This window comes from Cynoglossus semilaevis, chromosome 17 (genome assembly GCF_000523025.1).
Source record: "Cynoglossus semilaevis isolate Cse_v1.0 chromosome 17, Cse_v1.0, whole genome shotgun sequence".
NCBI classification, from domain to species: Eukaryota; Metazoa; Chordata; class Actinopteri; order Pleuronectiformes; family Cynoglossidae; genus Cynoglossus; species Cynoglossus semilaevis.
Genome location: NC_024323.1, coordinates 3,446,993 through 3,469,958, shown reverse-complemented (window position 1 = coordinate 3,469,958; position 22,966 = coordinate 3,446,993). Strand labels below are relative to the sequence as shown.

The 22,966-nt window shown below is 41.8% G+C and overlaps 3 protein-coding genes across 9 annotated transcripts; 1 reads left to right on the top strand and 2 right to left on the bottom strand.

Moving 5' to 3' along the window:
- Positions 1–63: 63 nt before the first annotated feature.
- epn3a (epsin 3a) lies at positions 64–12,850 on the bottom strand. 6 transcript variants are annotated; one of them, XM_008329393.3, is made up of 11 exons: positions 12,655–12,848; positions 8,712–9,446; positions 6,277–6,395; positions 5,080–5,163; positions 4,534–4,623; positions 3,438–3,521; positions 3,000–3,123; positions 2,205–2,351; positions 2,034–2,129; positions 1,707–1,943; positions 64–633 (listed from the first exon to the last, which is right to left on the bottom strand). In XM_008329393.3, the coding sequence occupies exons 2-11, from the start codon at positions 9,295–9,297 to the stop codon at positions 326–328; spliced, it is 1,875 nt and encodes a 624-aa protein (XP_008327615.1). In that variant the 5' UTR covers positions 9,298–9,446; positions 12,655–12,848; the 3' UTR covers positions 64–325. The 6 variants fall into 6 exon arrangements, with proteins under 6 accessions (XP_008327615.1, XP_008327616.1, XP_008327619.1 ...); XM_008329394.3 differs by having other exon boundaries at positions 6,277–6,365; positions 12,655–12,847; XM_008329397.3 differs by lacking the exon at positions 3,438–3,521 and having other exon boundaries at positions 12,655–12,850.
- A 246-nt stretch (positions 12,851–13,096) lies between these two features.
- rasd2a (RASD family member 2a) lies at positions 13,097–19,442 on the top strand. Its single transcript, XM_008329392.3, has 2 exons — positions 13,097–17,597; positions 17,689–19,442. The coding sequence occupies exons 1-2, from the start codon at positions 17,078–17,080 to the stop codon at positions 18,204–18,206; spliced, it is 1,038 nt and encodes a 345-aa protein (XP_008327614.1). The 5' UTR covers positions 13,097–17,077; the 3' UTR covers positions 18,207–19,442.
- Positions 19,443–19,525: 83 nt separating this feature from the next.
- On the bottom strand, positions 19,526–22,916 carry rsad1 (radical S-adenosyl methionine domain containing 1). 2 transcript variants are annotated; one of them, XM_008329391.2, is made up of 9 exons: positions 22,517–22,916; positions 21,807–21,940; positions 21,522–21,726; positions 21,086–21,451; positions 20,694–20,757; positions 20,472–20,619; positions 20,147–20,201; positions 19,926–20,036; positions 19,526–19,743 (listed from the first exon to the last, which is right to left on the bottom strand). In XM_008329391.2, exons 1-9 carry the CDS (start codon positions 22,679–22,681, stop codon positions 19,648–19,650), a joined length of 1,344 nt encoding a protein of 447 aa, XP_008327613.1. In that variant the 5' UTR covers positions 22,682–22,916; the 3' UTR covers positions 19,526–19,647. The 2 variants fall into 2 exon arrangements, with proteins under 2 accessions (XP_008327613.1, XP_008327612.1); XM_008329390.2 differs by having other exon boundaries at positions 19,933–20,036.
- Between the last annotated feature and the right edge of the window lie 50 nt (positions 22,917–22,966).

The following is a 22,966-nucleotide window of genomic DNA, read 5'->3' as shown; positions in this document are numbered from 1 at the left end:
GATGGTGACAGTAAGTGTGTGTGGTGGGGGGGGGGGGGGGGGTTTACGGCTGTGCAGAGAAGATACATATAACTGTGCTTTTATTCCGGTTTTCCTTTACCCTGTTACAGATTTCATTACAGAACACCAGTGAAGAAGAGAATCATCTTACATCAATTAAAGATACTGGTTATGAACCAGTATCAACCATGTTATAAAACACTATTAAGAATGGGGGCCGGGGGGTTATAGAAATCCCTGGCGTATGATATGATCGGTGGTTAAAGATAGAACATTGGTTTTTTAAGCATAACCTAATTGGTAAAAAAGAATCCTGTTTACTAGGTCATAAGAAAGGGTTGGCATTATCCTGTGCAGTCTGTGATCCTTGAGTGATGCCTGAAGAGAAGGGCAGCAAAGGTTCAGGGAGGTGGACTGGCAGGTCCAGACCCGGCTGGGTGGGGTGAGTCAGTGACAGTGGAAGACTGGCCGGCTGGTGGCTCATGGACAGTGGCACGGAGGCGCTGTAAGGAAGGGAAGTGTTGAGAGGGGCCAAAGTGGCCGAGGTGGAGGCCATTTGATTCAGAGTTAGTTTGGGCTGCTCAGTCTGGAATGGGTTTGTTGTTGAAGCTGTGCTCGGACCGAGACCTGGACCTAGAAAACAAACAACATGTAAATATTTACTATGGTTTGTGTTTTGGGCCTAATGCAGAGAAACCCATTAAAATACAAATATTTTTAATGTCCAGTTGACCATAGAAATAAATAATCCAACTGAAATAATTGTGACATCTGTCAAAGTCATAAATAAAATAGACAAAAACAAAATTAACAGCATAATAAAATATTAACAAAATAAACGACAGGCCATCATAAACTGCCAATATTTCACATATTGCTTTGTGTGCAGTATACAGTTTGCTGCATGTGCACACCTTGCTTTGTGTCTACTGCTACATCTGCTTTATAGAATGCTGACATAAGAAGGGACTAAATTGTTTTTAAAACAGTTAAGTTTGCATTTTGGATCTGGATCTTCTGCCAGGTGGCAGCGCCTGCACTGAATGTGGAGGACATGGGATGAATTATCCAGTATTCTCTGACTTCCTCTTGGAACATGCTGCTCATAAATAGTTTGGAGGTCGACCCAGTTTAAATTTTAACAACATCCAGCTACTAGACATGATCAAGGAAAGTACTGTGTGCATAAGTGTTGCCTCTTTACAGAAAATTGGAGAAGGTAAATGGTTCTGTAGATAAGATAGATTAGATAGATAGATAAAAGTCAGGAAACCCAAAGCTGGACACTCTCTGAAATCTTTGCCCATTAATCTTCAGACCATTTGCTGTCTCTTTTGCTTATTTCAGTCGTCTCTCTCTTTTGAGGGTTTCTTAGAAATTTAGTTTGGCTGCTATTTAACCAACTTTGCTCAATCCTGTGAGGGTGAAGGCATTTCTCAGATTCCTGAACCACATTGCTGTTTATTTCCACTGTGAAAGGAACTCTTGGTCTTAAAATGCTCTTCATTACATTCACACACACTGTACTGTACCCCAGACACCTACAATATAAATGTAGTTTGAAAATATTTGACATGTACATTTAGTACGTCTTTAAAGAGACAAAGTGTAATTTGTGTTTGTACCGGACTTAATGATGACGTCGTCATGGTGACTAGAAATTTTTCATAGGTTAATATGAAAAGCCAACCTAATAATTACCATACCTAATAAAAAGGGGTTAGTGGTCTTGGCCTGGGCATTTGGTGGGATCAAGCTGTCCAGGTTCACCAGGGACGCAGCTGTCGGACCCAAAAAGGACTCTGGTGTTCGACATTTTCGAGGGCTGGGATCTTCAAGGCTTTCCCCAAGACCTGATAGGTCAAAGAGCTCCGGACTGCCTTCTCCTCTGCCGTTGACATTCATCTGTCCTCCATCCATGGCTTCATCAAAGAAATCCCCATCTAACAGGAGAATCACAGAGACTCTGATGATCAGTGTTCATCAGACTCACAGCACCACTGTGGGACAATAAACTTTGGATCTGGATTTACCCGAGGGACTTCCAGTTCGAGGAAAATGTTCTTTGGCAGCTCCCTGCAGTGCTGTCCTGTCTGATTGATCCAAGAATGGATCGACTCTCGAAAAGGCTACAATAACAACGAATCACAATATAATATTTGAATATTAGAGGATTTTAGTTGTGTGCCTAAACTCCCCATCACCTGTGTTTGACAGAGACCACACGTGTTCCGAGGCACCAGGGGCATTGTTTGGCGGCCCATCCCAAGGATCAGTTGGGGGCTCCCAAGGTGGTGGAGGGCTCCTGGAGGGTGGGGGCGCCATCCATGCGACGTCATCTCTTGTGCTACCTTCATCAAAAACAAAGAGAAAATGTTGTTTTATATAAGTTAGTATATGTATATACTGTATATATATGTATATATATATATATATACACACGTATATTCAGATTCATACAGACATATCTATATGAACCAGAGCAGAGTACAACACACATTTTGGTATTTTCACACTCATGGTTTTGTCAAATCTAAATATAAGCCAAAAGATACAGAGCAACTGCTACTGAGAAAAGAAAGAAAGAAGAATATGAGAAGTTCTTAGAAATGAACCTCAGGCTGTTGAACTGGTACATTTAAAAACACAAACGCATTTCAATGTAATATTTGGAAAAATTACCTCCTCTGTGAATGTTAATGTTATAGAGCAGCCCACGATTTTAGCTAGGCAAACGGTTAGGGTTTTCACAAGAAAATACAAAGAAGAAAAGGAAACCCTACCTGAAGTTTTTAAGTCACCTTGAACATCAGGGGGCTAACAGTTTTGACGTTTTACGCTAATTTTGCACTTATCAAGTCCATATTTGTAAATGACTTCCTGTATAACTCAAACTGAATGGACTACACAAATTCTTGAATTTGTTTAAGAATATTCCATGACCAATTTTCATTGTATGTAATGTATAAGCCTACATAAAAAGCCAAGTTCAAACTCACCTATTGAGTCCCACGGATGTGTGACACCCCCTACTGCCTGGTGTGAAGCATTACCCCAGTGATGCTCTGGAGGGGGTACTTCTGCGGGCACTGCAAAAACATCTACCAGGTCCATGAAGGAAGTCTGTCAACATGCAACACAAAGGAGAAAAAAAAATCATTTTTGTGTTTATATATTTCAGGATGATACTCATGTCAACTAGCTATGAAGTCCCAGTTGGTGCAAACTAGGCCTGGAACTTTTCCCATTTCCTCCCAAGTGTAAAGCTGCTACATCCAAGTCTGACCTCATAACTATGTCAACCGATATCATCGTATTATAAACAAATAAAATGGATTTTATTTTTTTATCCTAAGGGCAGTTACAGCCTGTAAACAGAGTGTGGCTTGTATTTCCTCACCACCCATTCAGATATTCCACAGCTGAATATTTCCTACCCCGCCTTTAGCTTGCATCTCGCGTTTGCTCTCTTCCAAGGCTTTCAGGAGCATTGACTCATCTCCTTGGCGACTGAGTTGCTCCTGTCAACAGATACAGTCACATGGTTGCCGTTGGGAACAGATTTTGAGCAGAATTTACATATTTTCACATACGGTTTACGAGGAAATGACAGAAGTACACCAGCTTGTATTGGTATTTTTTATATCTGCACAGTAATCCTGGAGCAGCTGCCAAATGACATCAGCTTCATTCTATGTCCAAACTCAGCTCACTTACTAGTTATGATTTCTTTATGGACCCAGAGGTTCAACAGTTCTTTGTATGTTTTCATATTTTATAAATGAGACATAGAAAAGAAAATATTTGAAGGGAAAGCAAATGCTATTTTTAAATTACTTCTTTTGTTAAACAAGGTATAAGAAATGCATGAAAGATTCCAGAACTCTGTAGCTTAGATTCCATCTTACTAGCCACTAACACAATATAATTTGTACTTTTGCACCAAAGTGCATTGCGTTTACTTAATTATTATCTACCGTATCAGGGGAGGAGCAGCTGCAAACAAAAACAAATACTGTACATACCAAACATTTCTTATATAGTGGTATGATCCCATAGACCTGTGGACTACTTCCTGTCGTGTTTTAATTCACCAGTCACCTCTGCTCTGGTTACCAGGTCAAGTCAAAAATTGGTAGACATCGGTTATTATAAGATGCACTTTATATTTCAGCTGATGGTTTTTTTGCTCCTACTATCAGGATTAGGTCTTCATTGTAAGAGGGATTTTATTGAGACTCCTTGGTAAAAGTAAATAGTACAACAAATAGGAGGATAAGAGCCAGACAAACAGGTTTATAATGGGCACCGACCAGAAAATTCCCCAGTCAACTGCAGCTCTGACAGAGCAGTTCTATTGTGCTGCAGTGGTGACAGAAAAAAAGGGGGTCGTGGTGGAGTACTACTCTCCACATTTCTGTTTTGTGTTCCATAAAGCAATTTCATAGAAAATGCAGCTGTACCTCTTTCAACCCTAGAGTAAAAACAAGACATGTGTGAAGTGTCTTCCTGATGACACCCAGGCTAACCTACCTGCTGGTGCTCCTCCTTGCTCAGGTTCAGAGCCAACTGGAGCTGGGTTTCTTCATCCATATCCAGAGCAACAGGCGCACGTTGGACTGGCTGTGAAGGTGTTAACCCAGGGCAGAGTTCAGTTAATAAGGATGGACATAACCGTTATATACAGTAACAGCATTGTACAACATGCAGCTCTACAAGTGTCCCAAGTAGAGCAAAGGGGCCAGAAACCCTTTACCCTCCAGTGACACCACACCAGAGGCAGTCAGAGCGGCTGAGATCTCCTGTTACTGGACCAGGATGAGAGATCTAGTGATTAGTAAAGCAAAAGGTTGGAGCCATGACTGATTAGTCTCTGGGAAAAGCCGTGTGTGTGTCCACAGGTTGTTTACAGTGAGTGACTGAGCGAGGCTGTTGGTTAAAACTTAGGGAATAGGGAAAGTGAGTGGTGTTTTCCAAAAGCACAAAGTCTGATCAGTACCATCAGGTGTTACTGCACAGAGCTACAGTGTAATGGATGTAAAGAAAGGAGCCTCCCTTCTACCAGTGTACTAATAATACCTTCTGGGCCTCCTCTTTGCTGAGACTCATAGCGATCTGCAGCTGGGTCTGTTCATCAATGTCCACAGGAGGAGGAGGTGGAGGCTTGGGGCAAGTGGGGAGGATTAGAAGGAGGGTCAATCAAAGGAAAAGGTGAAATCAAATTTGAGAGAATACAGAGATTACAGGTGACAAAGAGAAGGGAAACCATTTGGAGCTTCATCTTAATCTCATAATCACATCTAATTTGTTCATCACAAAAATGGAATGTGTTTCTACGTCGGCGTTTGTGAATCATGAGGCACTAGTCCATTTTATGATTACTACTTACTTAAAATGTAGTCTTTTTTAGAACAGTGTGTGTTGAAAGTTTAAACACACACAAGTAAATATTCTGAAAGCCAATGCAATATTACACCACTAGGCTGCACACTGATAGTACTTGTCTGTTGTTTCTGATCAACGACCTATACTTACTTACTACTTATATAAATATACATATATTATAATGACTCATATCTACTGAATATGTGTGGAGGAGGCTCTGTACTGGTTTAGAGCTGTATTTTGGTCAGTGGAGGCCAATACAAAAACATTCTCAGCAGATAATTCACAGCAGATGACAAAACAGCAAAGAAATGATCAATATTAAAAGAAAATCCTTTGGATGATTTGACTGAAAACTTCCTGACAATCACCTTTGTCATTTAATCTTTTTTTTATCATTATTACCATTTGTGACATTTTCTTGGTCGAGCACAGAAAACAGGGGTAGCACTTCAGACTTCTGCCTTCCATTGTTCTAACTGTAGTTGACTGGTAGAGGAGCTACCGTCCCAGAGGGTAAATAATGGCTGTCCTTGCCATGAGAACAGTGCAGAGTGGATCAATGCACACATCCTGCCTGGCTTCTCACTATTTCACTTATGTCTTTCTCACTCTTCAGCATCGCTTACACTGATTGGTCAAAGTGCCATCACTGACCACATGAGCGACAGAGCTAATGCTATCAGTTTCTGTAAAGGTTCTGGGAAAAATACATTGGCGGTGGGAGCAGATCACCACCGTGTGTGTGTGTGTGTGTGTTTTACTGCAGAATCACAACATAACATGCCAACAGCACAGCTGAGAAGCTTCTTCCTGTCAGGGGAATGTACTGCGATATATATAAAAGAGAAGGTTTGTGCTCAGTGTTTGTGTTATCTCCATTAGAGCTACCTTTTCACTTTCTTCTCGGCTTATCACCAAGGCCAGCTGCAGCTGCAGCTCCTCTTCTCCACTGGTCGCCGGTCGAGCTTGCTCCAGTTCTGGAGCGAGACGAGAAGAGGAAGAGGAGGCTGAAGGGAATTATAGAGGAAATTCATTTAGCTTTTCATTTGAAGTCAAAAAGCGAAAAAGTTGAAAAGATAAAAGATGAACATAAAGGTGTTTAATGTTCATTTCTTTTCGTTTTGTGTCTGTTGTTCGAGGCCATCGCTGGCATCGCCTGCCACCGTCTGCCTAACTCTGCCTCCCCTGAGAACAATGGTGAGCCTGTGTGAGATGGTGAAGGGAAGAGGAATGATGGCTTGGAGCGGGGCCCACCTTATTACCCTGAATCCTCCATGTAGGATTCACATCCAGATTTTTATAGTAAGGGGGATATGAGGAGGAGGGGGGGTCTTGGCCAGCCTGTGGTTCATGGGGCTACAATGGTACAGTAAACCAATAATTTCCACTTTGCTGCCCTTCAATATCCTCCATCTGAGCTGGAGAGCCTGCTATTAATTAGTAGCTGCCAACCTCCTGACCCAGACCCTATCAGAGCCAACGCGTCAACCATGGACTGGTGTCCTGGAATCTTCAACAGACCGTAATTGTTCTCTGTGACTTTAAAATCACTTGCAGCAGAGAAAGGAACTTTGTTGCTCGGAATTTTTGCTTACTGTGAATGCATCAGTGTTTCTGTGTATTTCAGGGAGATGCACGTACTGCATTGTCACTGAAATTACGATTAAGAGCTTTGTTGCAGATGGCCACATTTTGCCCAGGCACTGCATTCTGGTTTGTAGAGTTTACATCATAACACAGACCACAGAGCCATGAGCCAGTACGACAAAATAAACCAAAGTCTCTCTGAAGCCACAGCTCTGATGTGGGCAAAACAAACGGGCGGCACCTCCTAAAAGGAGCAGTCCAGAAGCTCCTCCTGTGACGCTGACGACCACATTTAAAGGACATATATACAACGTCTATTTAGTGAATAACAAATACCTGTTTTAGGGAAACATTTACAGCTTTTCTCTGTGTCTTTTTTCATTTTAAATAGTAGAAGAATTTAGAGGGCGTTTAGGAAACAGAAAGTAATAGCAAAGACAACTAAACAACTGCTAAAGTTAAGGCATTTATGTAAGACATCTATTCAAAGTATACAGAAAAAAGAAGTTTAAACTGAAGATGACAAAATCAACAGAGAAATGTGTAAAAGCAAACGGAGAAACAACTGAAACAGGGAAATTTAAAAAGCCAAAATGTAATTTTTAAATATAAGAAAACATAATTGGTTGTATGTTACTGTTTTACCACCACCCAGCCACAGTTACTGCAGTGGAACAACAGAATGCATTACCACCAGTAAACATGGCTTGACATTGGACTGACACTGACACTGGGCCTCCAGTCCTTTGTAGATCCAGTTTAGCTGACATGACAGCTGTTCACAGGAGAATGGAAGGAATGCACATTTGCATCTGAGAGAAGAACATTGGGTTAAAACACGCCTTTTTCAAAATCACTGCGTAGGTGGTGGTTAATGTGAAAAAATAGATGTTACTCAAGAAGAACTGTGATTTAATTTGTCTGTCGTGTCTTCAATGGGAAATATTAACAATAATTTGGACCTGACCGGTTGATTTACACTGTTATCACCTGAAACAGTATGTAAATCAATATATCTATTTTTCACCTGACCAAAAACAGTCATGTGCGCAGTCCTGGTATGTGTCAGGTCACATGACATGAAAAAATGGATATTGATGAGATAAGAAGTTCTTAACAGATCAAGCCTCAGGACAAACAAAACAAAAATGAAACAATTCTATTTTGACTGATATCTTCAACAGCTTCTTTATCTTCAGGAATGCTGCCCTCTGTCTGTATTTTCTCCTTTTTGCCCTTTTATTTGCCACTGACCAGAGCATTTGTAGGTGGATTTGTATATAAAAAAAACACTGAGCTGCAGTGAAAGCCAGGAAGACGAAGCTAGGAGCTGAGTGGAAGGTCAGGACCAGCGGAGTGTTAAACATTCAAATAGCTTGACTATTGTTTATTCTGCATATTATGTAGTTATTACATGTTAAAAATTTCTCATAGCAATATTGCTGTACAAGCACATTCAACCAACGGCTCACAAATATTAAAATGTCACCGTAACTAAGACTGGGTCTTATAATGTGGTACACTCTTACTCCTGAATCTGCAAAATCAAGGTGCACTTCATATGAGGAAGTAGTAAAATATTCTAATAACCTTGCATTAAACTCCCAGACTGAGCCTGGAGACCTTCTGCAGGACTAGACAAGACCCAAGACCTGTGGAATAAATTCCTGGGAGCTACACTAGCACCGGTGTAGAAGTGTGTGGAGTCAGGGTGAGTAAAAGTTGATTCTACTCACTGTGGTGGGAGGAGGGCGAATCCCTGCACCTTCTGACATCATCTCCATGCACTCCTGCTGAGCCCCGGCGTCCCGGGTACGGAGGAGGCGTGGATCGTGAGCCCACACTACTGCTAACCCCTGACATCCGGGTTTTGGTCTTTATGGCCTGGCTCCTTTCCTTCTTCAGCTTCTCTTCATCTCTCAGCAGAATCACCAGCTGCTTGGACTTCTCCCGGACGTTGATACCCTGGTCACGCCCATCCCTGTCGATGTACTGGAAGTCTCTGAGTGTCTGAATGGAGTGTATGTTCTCCCGACATTCCTGGACCACACGTTCTGAGCCTGTTTTGATCAGGTAGTCTAGGAGGGTCAGAGCCTTATAAACGTGGCGCCAGTTCTTCCCGTGGTCATTCAGTCGTTTCCAGATCATACCCATGACCTCGGTGAAAGCTACAACATTGAAGGTGAGGTCTGCAATTTCAGACATGAGAGAGCTGGGCGGCCCCCAGTGGTCATTGGAGGTAGCCTCCCGGACCTTGATCTCAGCCTCCGTGTAGTTGTTGACCATGTTTTTCATCTGCCGACGCAATGACGAGGTCTGCATGATGGCAGCGCTGTGTTTTACAGGTAGGAGGTAAAAAGTTTATCAGCAGGCCAGCCCGCCGTGTCACCTAAGGGAAAGGGGAAGCGGGGTGGTTACTCGTTGAAGTCTTCCTCCCTCGAATAACTTCGGTCACGCCAACGGGAGATTTCCTGTTGAATAAGAACACACAGATGAGAAGAACATAAGGATCTGAACCAACACAGCTGCTGAAAATTAGTCTCTTTTCTTTGTTACACCTATAGTAGAAGTCTATGTACTGATTTGACATATTAGTTCAACTACTCATACTAGTACAGTATGTAAAAACATGTGCCCATCAAGTTCTGTTTTAATAATATTGACCAGAGAGGGCGGCTGACAAGTCGACACATTATTTCATTAAAATTTCCACTTCAACAAAGTTTAAAACCAACAGCAATACCTCTAATCCACCTGCAGGGATCCAATAATTCCATTCATATTGGTAATGTTTTGTTGCTCAGTGGTATTCAGTGATCTATTAGCCACACAATTATGTTACCAATTCATTATTTTTTGTTTGATACAAAAATGCAAATTGTTTAAATGATATAATATCTTCATTTTTTCCTCTTTCCTCTTAAAAGTTTTTTTTAATTTTTTAAATACATTTTAAGCAGCAAAGTAGTTTTAAAAATATTATATGCTCAATAGCTGCTCAGTATTTTTGGTAATCTATTAATTAACCACTCTATTTGGTTTAATTTTTAGTTTTTCTGACGACTTCAAGAGATATTTTTGTTGGCAGTTGATCTATACCTCTAAAATACAAAATACCCAGCATGTCACTGCACTCGCTGTATTCAAAAACACTACTCTAACTTACCTGTAAGTGCAAATATTTGTTCAGAGCCCAACCTGCCAGCATAGATTTTTGTGTGTTCTTTACTGCACAGTGTTAACACAGAGAGAGATGGGCGGGGCTCCACCTCTTCTGTTTTTCTGACCACATTACATCATCGCAGCAGCAGCAGCAGGACTGGAAGACTGACAAAGCTGTAACTAAACAACCCAAACACCAACAGAGTTGTCCACTGGGATATCAGGAACTTTTGTTTTTGTCCTCACTTTGCTTAAAACTACTTCCTGTGAGCTCTGCTGTGCACTACTACAGCAAGACAAACCCTACAGTACAGGTTTACATTAGACAATGACCTTTGTCCCATGTTGTCATGGGAATGAGTCAGATTAACCGACCCAGCCTGTCCCCACCTGAGTAATGTTTCTGACATCTACAACAGATTATTGGGTTGAGAAGAAGCAATAAATACTGAGGTTAGTATCATATTTGACACATTAGCAGAAACATTTAAAACATGAAAAATGTGTATTGTAATTGAGAAAGTAAACTTGAAAAAAATTGCAGGAAGTGTGCTGTATAGAAACCGACTGTGGTTAATGTGTGAGAAACTTCTTGTGCAGCAGCAGGGCTGTAAATGGATCAGGGAGAAGTGAGAGTCAAACATGTGCAGCTGGAGATGACCACATGTTTAAAGTTCACCTCTGTCCATTCACTCCCATTCCACCCTGCTACCTTCTGAACTCTGGTTCGTTTTCATGGACAAAAACGTTTTCATGGACAAAAACGCATTTTGAGCGGGAACTTTAATAATTGACATGAATTCACACTCACACAGACATTAACTTGATCTAAATGAGTATTTGCTAAGCCTAGATTAGATTAAACTATTGATCGCACACTAGGGAAATTGTTCCTCCAGACTGATGCATTTCTTACATGGAACCGGATCTTTATTTTTTATGAAACCATAGTATTAATAATGACTAATAAAGACAGTTGTTTAGTTTGCTAGTGGTTTGGTGTCGAGTATGCCTCCGGTTGTTTTCGTGCCAGATGAGGTTTGGCAGTTTTCTAAAGATTGCACAAATTATTTTTTTGTCTTACACCCTCACATGAGGTTCTAAACTCAAGAAAAGGAACGTGGTGTAGGATTTACTGATAACAGTAACAAATAGTGGACATTATTCTATCTATAGAACGATAATATAAACACAGGAAATCCAACATGGCCGCCTCCTCCGACAAGAGCCGTGCTGATGTCAATATAAAGATTGAATCATCACTAGATTATTAAAGGTTACAGCCATCCTCCAGCTAAGTGTACGCTCATGAAAGCATTAGTCACTTCTTCTTTCCTGTCAATACTAATCTGACCACGGGGACTAGCTTCCAGTATGTATATATCTCCCCACTGCTTGTCATCATCTTGTCATTAGCTTGTCGTTAGCAGACCTCAGCATAGTCTTGGAGGTGACTCTTCATCATGACATGGAGTTCACTTCAACTGTGAAATGATTATTATAATAATAATTTCCACATCATCGTATTAAAAAAAGTTAATTTTTGCAATTGACTTTTCCTATACGTTTACTCGAACCTGAAACAAGGAACGTCCCCAAAACTGACTGAGAGATGGAGCAGGAACCTCTGACCATACTATACACATGTTATACATAAATATGGTTACACAGAAAAATACTAATGTGTGTATTCCTGACAAGTGTTCCATCGTCTGTCGCCGTTTATACATTGGCTACAAAAGGTGAATTCATATAAAAATGTGCATTTAAAAACAAATTAAATGTGTAGACGTTAGGTAAGGTAAGGTAAAGATTTCATGACCTCCCTGCAGCACCTATGCTGTCCTTCTTGAGGTTGTGCCCCGCCTTTTGAGGACCTCTGGTTTGGAGTATTATCATATTATCACACTGACAGCAATAGCCTGTGATTTGTATCAATAAATAGAGCACATTCTTTTGACCATGGTATTTCTTTTGGTTTGTGATTTTTTTTTATTGAAACGCCAAAGAATGTTTGTACGTAATTTCCTAAACGAAGGTAGCAATGTTTATAAACATTGTCTTATAATTCAGAAAACTTCCAGAGTACTTTAAAATACTTTTGTTTTATTATGGAGGGCTAATAATAAATATTCTAGGCAGTATCTGTAAAGTTTTAGTTCCAGTGTTTCACTCTCTGTTCACATACAAAGTAAAGTAAAAGCAGGTCAGTGAACAGGCCTACAGTCCCGGTCAACTATGTTCACTGGAGAACATGAAAGATATTTGAAGAACCAACGCTGAATTCTGTCTTTTTCTTTCGCTGACATGTCCTGACTGTGCCACGGCAGGATGACTGGGCCCGTGGCTGTGCGCGCTGCGTCAAATGGGATGATCGGGTGAAGTGTGTGTAAAAGTGTGTGTGGGTATGTGAGAGTGTGTGCGACAGTGACTCAGCTACGTTTCCGAGTTTGTAAAAGTTGAAAGTTGCAACACGGTTAGACTCTACCGTAAGTAACGACCTTTTGCGCCTCTTACCTTCATGCCATAGCGCGTCAGTTTGATTCCAACTTGGTGAAAAAGGAGAACCGTCTGCCCTCGATCTGTCCCGGAGCTGAGGCGTGGAGAACCGAACAGTATCCGTGTTCAAAATGAACCCAAAACTAAGACAATGCGCGGCTGATTTGTTATAAAAATAAGTTATGAGCGTCTGTGTGTGTGTGTGTGTGTGTGTGTGTGAGAGAGAGAGAGAGAGAGAGAGAGAGAGAGTGTGTGTGTGTGTGTGTGTAGCTCTCTAAACCAGGAGCTGGGCTTGCAGATGGCACAGCCCCCCGCCCCTAAAACTCTCTCATACACACACAGGGTAAAATGGATGGAGAGGAGAAAGAGCACAGGAAAAGGGAGGGAGGTATGGAGGAATGGAGGGAGGGAGGAAAGGGGAGGAGAGGAGAGGAGGGAGGTTTGTGCAGCGCATGCAGAGTCAGACTTAACCCTTTCCCTTCCTAACGTGGAAGCTCGTGTGCAGGTGATCCTAAAACAGAAACCAAATAACGTTCAAAACACATTTTTATCATAGTGTCATAAAAATCCCAGTGAAGTCACTGCAGCTGACGGGCTGCAATACCTCCACACAGCCACCAGGCGAATGTAGTGACTGTGCAGATTTGACCCAAGGAGATAAAAATAAACACCATAAACTACAGCAGACACCTTCCTACGGAGATGCATAGTAAAAGCCACGCTGTGGCATTTTTACAGCAGACTGAGTGAACCATTCAAACCCTACGGGACTTTCCAAAGAGCTTCATTTCCTCTTCCTCCTCCTCCTCCTCCTCATCAGCTGCTCTTTACTTATTAATCAGCTCTAATGGCTCGCTGTCTGAACGCTGAATCCTCGTGCATTACCACTGAAATCCAGTTCCCTGTCCAAAATATTGCCTACTGTTTTTTTAACAGTAGAAAGTTGTGCTCAAAAGTGCAGAGGGATGATATCAGAAAATGCTGAGTGAAAAGTCATTACCCAACTGAGACGGAGAAAGGTGCCTGGGTGGACTAAGCAGGATCTGCAGGAAATACCAGCTCCACCTTGACAGAACAAAGGCCAGGACTGACAGAGACAACAAAGGCCTGAAGTGCACTGGAATCTACAGTTTACAGAGCACAGGGGAACAATATAGGGGAACAGTGAGTTGTACTTTTGAATATAACCGATTAACTCTCACTAACAGGATTTAGAACAGGAAGACTGGCTGTACAGTACTTTTCAAGAGTGCTTTAATTCAACATGACGCCTCGTTCACCACTTCCAGCCTGCCTCCTCCTTCCTCTCCTCTCTGTTCTGCCACCCTGTGTCTTTATTTCTCCTGAAAACAGATGCCTGAACTCCTTTTGTTTCCTAACAAAGGCCCGTCGAGGTCAGAGCACAGAGAAGCAAGTATGGGAACGCAGAGGGGGGAGGTGAGAGGCCAGGCCCGGTGTATAAAACAACACACAATCCTGCACAGCAGTGACGTCCTTCTGTAAAGTTTTGTTTTGTGACATGTACATGTTTGTGTAAAGCATTATGTGTAAAGTCAGAGCAGGAATCAAGTCTTGGGCTTCAAAAAAAAGAAAAAAGAAAAAAAGGCCAAACGTCATTCCGGTTTGGCGTCAACTCATCGTTGCTGCCATCTACTGGTACTACATCAGCTCTACCCGTGGTGTTTTCTGTCATCACTGTGATGCTTCATTTCCTATCGATTGATTGTTCTTTTCCTGGAGAAGGTGACGAGAAGTGCCTCTGGATTTAAACCGGTGACTTGGTGATGTCTCATGGAGATGTGGGGGTCGGGGAGGGAGGGGTTTCAAGAAGAGATGATGATGCTGCTGTATTTGGAAATGCTCTAGTTTCCATAAATATATGTTATAAAAATAGAATTACCAGACACTGTCCAACTGAGTGATTACTCACGTGAAATAAGTGATTGACATTGAAGGCATCACCGAAATAGGTTTAAAAAGTCGGTAAGGATTCATGATATTCAAGAGCATCTGGAAGGTGAAAAAACACAAGTGTGATGACGATGTTCAGAGATCCTCCTCACAGCCAGAGTAATGGACCAGCAGACGAAACAAAAACTGGATCCTCCAGGACACAGGCAGAACATGATGTAATCTGACCACCAACAGACAGGACTGAACTGGACTGAACAGGTTTCCAGTGATTTGTTAAACTAAAAATGTCCCATTTTAACAGCCTATTATCCAAATTAGATTTTCAAAAAAAAAATCTCTTTAAGACTTTACCAACTCAAGGAAAAATATTAATTATAATTCATTTAAACATGTATTTGAACTTTCATTCAAAAATTAATTTTGTGATTGAAAAGATGTTACTACCAGGGCTGTCAATCAAAATAATTTGATTAATCACACGATTAATTTTTCATGAAGTCTTTAAAAATCACTTCTTTGAACCACGTTCTAAGCTGACGCTGCAGAAACAGAGCTGTAAAGTGGAGTGTGTTGTGAGCTGGGAGCAGAAACACAGTGCAACAGTTCTGCACCAGTATTGTTCCACACTGTGTTGCTATTTTAAACCATGCAGCACCAACATCTCCTCGCAGAGACACGAGTGCTACGTTTCTCCTTGTTCTAATAAATGTGTTGCCCTTCACTGCAGACCACCACAGGTCAGATAAGGTATGAGCTGAATGCAGTAGGTTTGTTTTTTTAGTACAATTATAGTGTGTATTTATTTATTTATTTAAATATAAGGGTAAGTCAAAAAGTTTTGAGATATATGATATTTTACATTGGTCTGATTCCAATGTGTGTGATTTAATGACTACATCTTCGCAAGGAGTTGAGCTGTGCTTCCTTTTGGTTGATCAGGATTTCACCAACTCAACAACAACAAAAACAACAACAACAACAAATGAACATTTTTAACCAAAATTGTTACAGAAAACATTTAAAAAATAAATAAAAAATGTAATGTATTCAAAAACTGAAAGAACATTTGAGAGCCCTTTTTTTGGTCCTTAACAAAGAATTCTACAAAGAATCATTCACAGACTCAAATTTAGTATACAGAGTTTGCTACTTCAATAAATAAAGACTTTTCTTTTCAGTTTGTACTACAGTTGACTTTGCAGTGGTGTCTTTGAGGCAGGCAAAATTTCAATCTCTCAGGAAATAATTCCCTCCTTAAATATCTCAATTTTTTGCAGTACTAAGGCGTTGCACTCTCTCCATTGCGATCACTCTGTTCCTTTTTTCTCTGATTGCGTAACCAGGCCTTTCTTCAGGTTTCCATGAAGAAGCAGCCACTATTATTTGGGCTGTTTATTCCGAGTGCCCTTGGCTTGTGTGAAGGATGCTGAGGCAGCTGTGTGGTATGCTCTTGTTCCTGCTCTGGAGGGATTGTTTCAGAACTCATTCACATTCTGCATGCAATGTCCTTTAAAGTGTGCTCCTTTGAAGCGTCCTCATACTAATATGTGAGACGTGGATGCTGTATGTTTGGGCTGTTGTCGAAGACTCATTATCGGGATCTGTGAATCACACGTAATAACCACGTACTGCAAACAGTCGTGATAACGCCAGAAACTGGTGAGCCGTGTTCACCTCTGACTCACTCCTTTACGAACTCCCGAGTGGAGAGTAAATGTCGGAGCCTGCAGGTGTATTTTTTAATGATTTTTTTCTAATGAGTTTGCACTGTGAGGGTTGAGCACGTACACAAATACACCTGAAAACCATAGAAAAAACTGGAACTGGCAGGAAGGAAAGGAACCCCCAAACAGCCACTGTCACATGACCAAAATGCATTAATTTCATCTACGAGCGGTATCCATGACTACAGCGATTTAAGGCAATTATTTGGACACTCTGTCCACTAGCTTATTCCTGCACTTAGCCATAATGAGGTGACAGCACACCTGCACGAGGTGTTAAAAATAGACTGAACTGTTTCTGTAGGTATGAATGGATCACAGAGAGGTCAGGTGGAGCTCAGGGGGCCGGGGGACTCGTCTCCTCCCCAGAGGGACTGGGTTTGGAACAAACTGTTTGTAGTCATGTCCCTAAACCTCCCAGGTTGTCCCATCATCCACCATTCACACAGAAATCATCCCATACAGAAAACAACATTTTTGTAAATCCTTTTTACCATTTAAGTTTCATGTGGAAAACAGTATCACATTAGAGAAAATTCAGTTTTCTCTGAGGAAGATTACAGCACCTCTCAGTGTGAAGAGCGTTCCAGACACACGGAGAGGGGGAGAGAGACGGATCCTTTGTGTTTCTATAAAAGGACTGAGGTCTGGATGACAGGCAGTGACGCAGACTCTCCTGTGCCTGCCGGGGTGTATAAAAGGCAGACACTTTTCTCAGTTTCAGCAGAACACATGTACAAGGTTCCCGGAGTGGTCAGATTGCAGAAGACTCGGTGAACAGAGATGCTGGAGAGAACAAAGAGATGAACACAACTGAAAAGCTTCATCTTTCAGTTGATGGCATTTTCGAAATGTTCAGCTCCTTCACTTGGCATCAGCAATCACACGTCACAAACCCACATCTGTCTGTGCAACACCCTGAAGTCTCAACGCCCTCCAAGACTGGCATGGGCATTATTGAGACTGTTAAAGGCTGCTGGAGACAACAAGAGAAGACCATTTCTGAAAGAAGATCCTCCAGTTCTGGGAGACAACACAGGTCAACCCATCGACTTCCCAAGAGGTCCATGGATCTGCTGGAGATGGGACTGACCAAGCCCAGGAACTGTTGCAGACTGGTGGTGCTCGGAGGACCAAACGTTGGTAAAACCAACATCCTCCATCGGTTCCTGGATCAGGAATTTGAGGAGAGGTATCAACCGACGTCTGAGGACTTTTACAGAAAGCTGTTCCACATCGGAGGAGAGTCATACGAGCTGGACGTTCTGGACGCCTCCAGTGAGAGGGACTTCCCGGCCAAGCGGCGGTTGTCCATTCTGACAGGTGAGACAGTGATGAGTTTAAGAATCGCTGCATTTGATTTTAAAATCAGTAAAATCATTCATCCTCTCTTCTTCTTCTTTTTTCCCTCCAGGTGACTTATTTCTGCTTGTCTTCAGTCTGGACAACAGTGATTCCTTCAGTCAAATATGTGAGCTTTTGAAGGAGATCAAATCTGCCAAGACAAAGTTACTCAAATTAAAACATCCGGTGAGAACACCGGTGGTCGTGTGCGGTAACAAGTCCGACTTGGCAGCTCAGAGAACCGTGAGCCGGTCCACAGTGATAGAAACTCTCGGTGATGACGTCTGCTTCTTCGAAACGTCCGCTAAAGACGGCTCAGGTCTGGACGGTATGTTCAGAGCTCTTGCTTCCCTCGGAGAACTTCCGGATGAGGCGAGTCCGAACCGGCATCAGATCGTGTCCTTCCTCACCTACCAGTCGATGTGCGTCGGCCAGAGAGGGAGGAAGGGGAGCAGGACGCGGGTAACCGGTGTGCCTTGCGCGGCTGTGGATCCCACAGCGCGGCGGCCGAGTTTCACCAGCGACCTGCGGATGGTGCTTGGATCAAGCACCAAACACAGTAAACCAGAGAAGTGTCAGATTCAATGAATCGTGTGACTTCTCGTGCAAACCAATTGTAGTAGTATGCTGCAATGTCTTATCATGTATGGAGTTATACTCTGCAGCACTTGGCCGGACCAGTGCATCCATCTGTGTACAGAACTATGTTGACTGTAATGAATTATAATAAAACAGTTTCTAATTGTCATATGTTGGTTGATTGAATCCAATGAGTCACTGTCTCTTCACTGTTACTCATCAGGCGATGGCAACAAGTGTCTTTGAGGAGTGGCGGGGCGGGGAGGTTCTAATAATGATGCAAAACCTACGTATGTGGGAGAGCGATGACTCAAACACAAACCTTGAACGTCTCCTAACATCCGAGAGACTGTTGACACTTCCGGACGCCCACGATTTCGTTCATGAAAGTGGAGGCTTTGCTGTGACAATGGCTGACCACAGGCGACATGGTATTTACAACAGATAATTAGCATAAAGTGAGGAGGTGGGTGAGATAGACGAGGTGATAGAGAGATCTGAGAAATCAGCACCATGGATAGAGACCACCGCTCTCTCTAACGAGTGACACAAATTCACATATGAGTGAGATTTGTTTTTCAGGTCCATTATGTCCACTCATAAAAACTTACTTTAATTTGAATAAGTCATACAGTAAAGGCTGAGGATATTATCTTTTTTCTTCTTACACAAAATGACAACGAAACATTAAACTCATCCCAAAACACCAAGGACGCATATACAGTATTTTGAAATGTGAGACTATTACTACTATAAATAGTTTCACTGACACACCATAAATATTTAGAGTAGGAAAGCTTAAAAAAAAACAGAATGCCAGAATGAGTAACAAAGAATTCACCGACTGAATTATTTTTGAAATGTTGAATTAAACAGAGAAACAAAAGGAGTTTCTATTTTGAGAAGGACATTAATTCTGATGAGTCATTACAGTGCAGTAGCGTAGCAGCAGACCTGGGTAGCATTACAAATTACAAAACGACTGGTGAAAGGGTAAACAGTACGTTGCAGATGAGATGCACGACAGAATAGTCAATTATGGCGAGACAGTTTTTTATTTATTTGGTTTGAGTAATTCTTTTTGCATCAAAGCAGCTGAAGCTCTGGGGGAAAATCTTTCCAGTCTGGCTGAGCCATCAACAAACAAAAAAAACAAGTCATAGGAGGAAACTGTGGGATTAAGTTTGACTATAAGGATTAGAAATATTAAAAAATGATTATTTTAATGTAAGAAATTGTGAAAACTTGAAAGAGTCTGGTCAAGTGTTGTGCTGTTCAAAGTCATAAACAACATACAAATAAATAAATAATGACAAAAACACACAGGCTTTAGAAAAGCTAGCTTGTTATTAGCGTGGCAGTGCTTCATACAGTGTTACTGCAGACTTAGCCATTTCAGCTTTAAAGGTTAGCTGCTCCAGAATCATGTTCATCAGCTCTGAGGTGTCGCTCACATTTCTGAAGAACTTTGGTTTCTAGTTCCACCAGTAAAGCTGGTAGAACGCTGTCCAATAAGGCCAGACCCTCCCAGGAGCAGCGGAGACCCCTGAAGGAAAAGAAAAAAGAAAAAATACCCAGTGAAGAGAACAAGTATTTACTGATCATAGCCATCCGGTGATTTTAACTATTTGACAGCCCTGTTAGTCACACTATTTTTCTGTGAGTGAAAACTTTAAAAACACACTATTAAACTGGACGCTCTTTCAGTGAGTCATTCCTTATAAATACCAGTGACCTGTCATCCAGGATCAGCTGTCCATTCTGCAGCAGCTCTCGGACACGAGTGGACGTTCCAAAGACATCACGGAGGCTCAGCTGAGGACTGAACAATTCCCAGTGCTGTTACGACAACAACAACAACAAAACGTTATCAAACAACAGTTAAGACGCAGACACTGAGTGGAACAGAATGTTTTCCACTCTGTTGTGTTCCATTGTGTCAACTTCACCTTGTGACTAATGCCCTCAGTCATCCTCATCCCCATCACCAACACCTCCTCCAATCTGGCCGGACAAAACAACATGTCAGTGAGCTGATAATGTGACTCTGACAACGACAGGGACAAAGTGACAAAGTGGACGAGGCTGATTAAAGTGAGTGGACGTGGACAGAAGGTCTAAAAGAACAAACTCACTTTTAGCAACTTCTACCAGGACATTTGTCAAAATGTGTTCACGCACTGATGGGACTAAGTGATAGATCTGTCACCAGGATCACACGTCTGGTTTGAATTCACAATCACATCACCACTGTTTGGAAGTGTTACAGCTCACACTTCAACACAGCTGAGCTCCATCCTCCTCCGTGTCCCATGTCCCCTTTGCTGGACTTCTCGTATCCACACGTCAGGCTCCATCGTCTGCGTCCGCGCCTCGCGGCCAACACCTCCCCCGCCCAAGGGCACAAACCGCCCATGTGCACCTGTAACAACAGTAGAAAAGTCCAGAAACTGGTGTTTTCACTCTGATCTAATTAAAAATCAGTCAGTTCTTTACCTGGACCTACGCCTATGTACTGTCTTCCCTTCCAGTAGCTCAGATTGTGGAGGCTCGCTGCGTTCTGTAAAGCACATTGGTTTGTTTGGAAGGTTACTTTTAGGAATCATGAGGTTAGGAAATTGCCAGAAACATAAGACAATGACAATGTGCATTTATAATAATAATAATAATAATAATAATAATAATAATAATAATAAAACTACATTTTGAAAATAACTACATTTGAATGTGCTTACTTATGATCACAGCAGCAAGTTTATTCTCCATCTTTTTTTTTGTTGTTGCTCAAAATGATTTAAAATTCAATATAATAACATATAAAACTACAAAGTCAAAGTCAAAAGACTCTTTAATTAATTTAAATTAATCAGGTATAATAGAGTACTTACATTTCTGGCAAAGTTGGACACTTCATACTGCTCGAAGCCCCTCTGCTGCAGAAACCTCCTAGCAGACTGGTACATCTGTGCCGTCTGGTCTTCAGTCGGCACAGTCAGATCACCTCTCTGCACCTTTTTGAAGAGCTGCGTGCCTCTCTCCAGGGTCAGCTGGTACAGTGACACATGGTCATCACACACCTTCAGCAGCTCAGACAACTCCTCCTCCCAGGATTTAACACTCTGTCCGGGTCGACCAAACATCACATCTACTGACACCCTTCCTGGACACAACCTCTGGGCTTCTTCAATGGTCTGTAAAGCCTGACATGAGCTGTGGTCCCTCCCCAGGACTTCCAGATCAGCATCCTGCATAGACTGGATCGGAAAGTGTGAAAATACAGTGAAATTATAATCAGTTTTCATTTTATTCCTAGGAATTATTTACCTGAACACCTATGGAGAAACGGTTGACACCGGCTTGGCAGTAGTCCTCCAGCTTTGACATTCCCGCAGGAGTAGGATTGACCTCGAGTGAAACCTCGGCCTGGTCTGGCAGAGTCACCTGCCTGGAAACACTTTCCAGGACTGCAGCGATGGAGGAAGGGGGGGCCAAGCTTGGAGTCCCACCCCCGAAAAACACAGATGTGATGCTGCAAATTGAAACAAAGTTTTGATGTGGGGTAGTTAATGGTTTAACATTTTAGCATTTTAATTAAAATGAAATCCATACCAGGAAACCTGACTGAGTCTCAGCAGAGTCTCAGTCTCTCGCTGCAGACACTCAGTCATTACACGGTGGTTGTCCTCCCTGGGAATGTACTTGTTAAAGTTGCAGTAGGAACATCTTCTGAGGCAGTAGGGCCACTGTGAATATGAGGGAGAGAGTCGGTTTGAACAACAATAATATCAACTATTATTTACAAAACACTGTGTGGAGACCCTGACATGTTATTTTAAGAGGTTTTAATTGTAATTCTAGGCACAAAATTTGACTAAATTGCCTCTAACACATATGTTTAATGTAATTTCTTATTCTAGTAAATAAAATATTCAGTATATATATAATATAGTAAATATTTAACCCTACTAAAAACCAACAGCCAAAGAATTTATGAAACAAAAAACTATTAGTAACATCTATTATTACAATGTGTCCAAAGTCAATATTTACACATTAGGTAAAGTTATACATTATAAGTTCAAATGTTCGACAATACAAATCTACAAGTAAACAAATAAATAAATATGTTAGAACGTCTCAACGAAATTGACGTGTTTGTAAAGTGCAGATATTTATAAAAACTGTCATGTTTGACAACGTGCATATAATGTGCCGTCTTCGATTATGACATGACACCCTGTCTTATTCAAATGTTAGTTACATATTTACATCTACATGTGTATCTGTGCATGGGTTTAAACGACCAAATGTCAGCTCACGTGGACATAGAGTGAAGCCTCCTCTGTGAGACGTTTAGAGCCTGCTCCTCCTTCACTTCCATCTCTGTTTGTTTCTCCTACAGTGGAGAAGCGCTGACCGGAACACAGGAAGGGTCTAACGGCTGGGAACCAGCGTTTGACGGACGTGTTGACAAAGTTCTTCATCTGTCTGAATGTAAACACTCGTGCAGTCTGTTTGTCCTTCACGTGTCGCCAGGTGTCTTCATAGTCAGGGCTGGACACGCCGGCTTCTTTCACGGCGACCGGAACAGCTCAGACGTTGTCATTATGTATTTGGCGTAAATGCAATTTAAAGTAACAACAAGACATTTTCTTCTTCTAAATAACTTACCACGGCTCCTTGTGGCTTACACTTCTATTCAAAACAACAGTTGACATAAACAGGAAGTGCTTAAACGTGGTTTCCTCTTCCCGCAGTACAGGATTTGG

Bases quoted from the DNA above. Each gene is read 5' to 3' on its own strand.
- epn3a (XM_008329393.3), bottom strand. From the start codon at position 9,297: ATGCAGACCTCGTCATTGCGTCGGCAGATGAAAAACATGGTCAACAAC. The intron at 4,624-5,079 runs GTATTATTAGTA...ACACCTTCACAG, and splicing joins GCAAAGAGGAGGCCCAGAAG to CCAGTCCAACGTGCGCCTGT. The intron at 3,124-3,437 runs GTAGGAAATATT...GCATGTTGACAG, and splicing joins AGATGCAAGCTAAAGGCGGG to ACTTCCTTCATGGACCTGGT.
- rsad1 (XM_008329390.2), bottom strand. From the start codon at position 22,681: ATGAAGAACTTTGTCAACACGTCCGTCAAACGCTGGTTCCCAGCCGTT. The intron at 21,452-21,521 runs GTAAATAATTCC...TTTCCGATCCAG, and splicing joins GTTTCTCCATAGGTGTTCAG to TCTATGCAGGATGCTGATCT. The intron at 20,758-21,085 runs GTAAGTACTCTA...TGTGCTTTACAG, and splicing joins TGTCCAACTTTGCCAGAAAT to AACGCAGCGAGCCTCCACAA.
- rasd2a (XM_008329392.3), top strand. From the start codon at position 17,078: ATGAACACAACTGAAAAGCTTCATCTTTCAGTTGATGGCATTTTCGAA. The intron at 17,598-17,688 runs GTGAGACAGTGA...TTTTCCCTCCAG, and splicing joins GCGGTTGTCCATTCTGACAG to GTGACTTATTTCTGCTTGTC.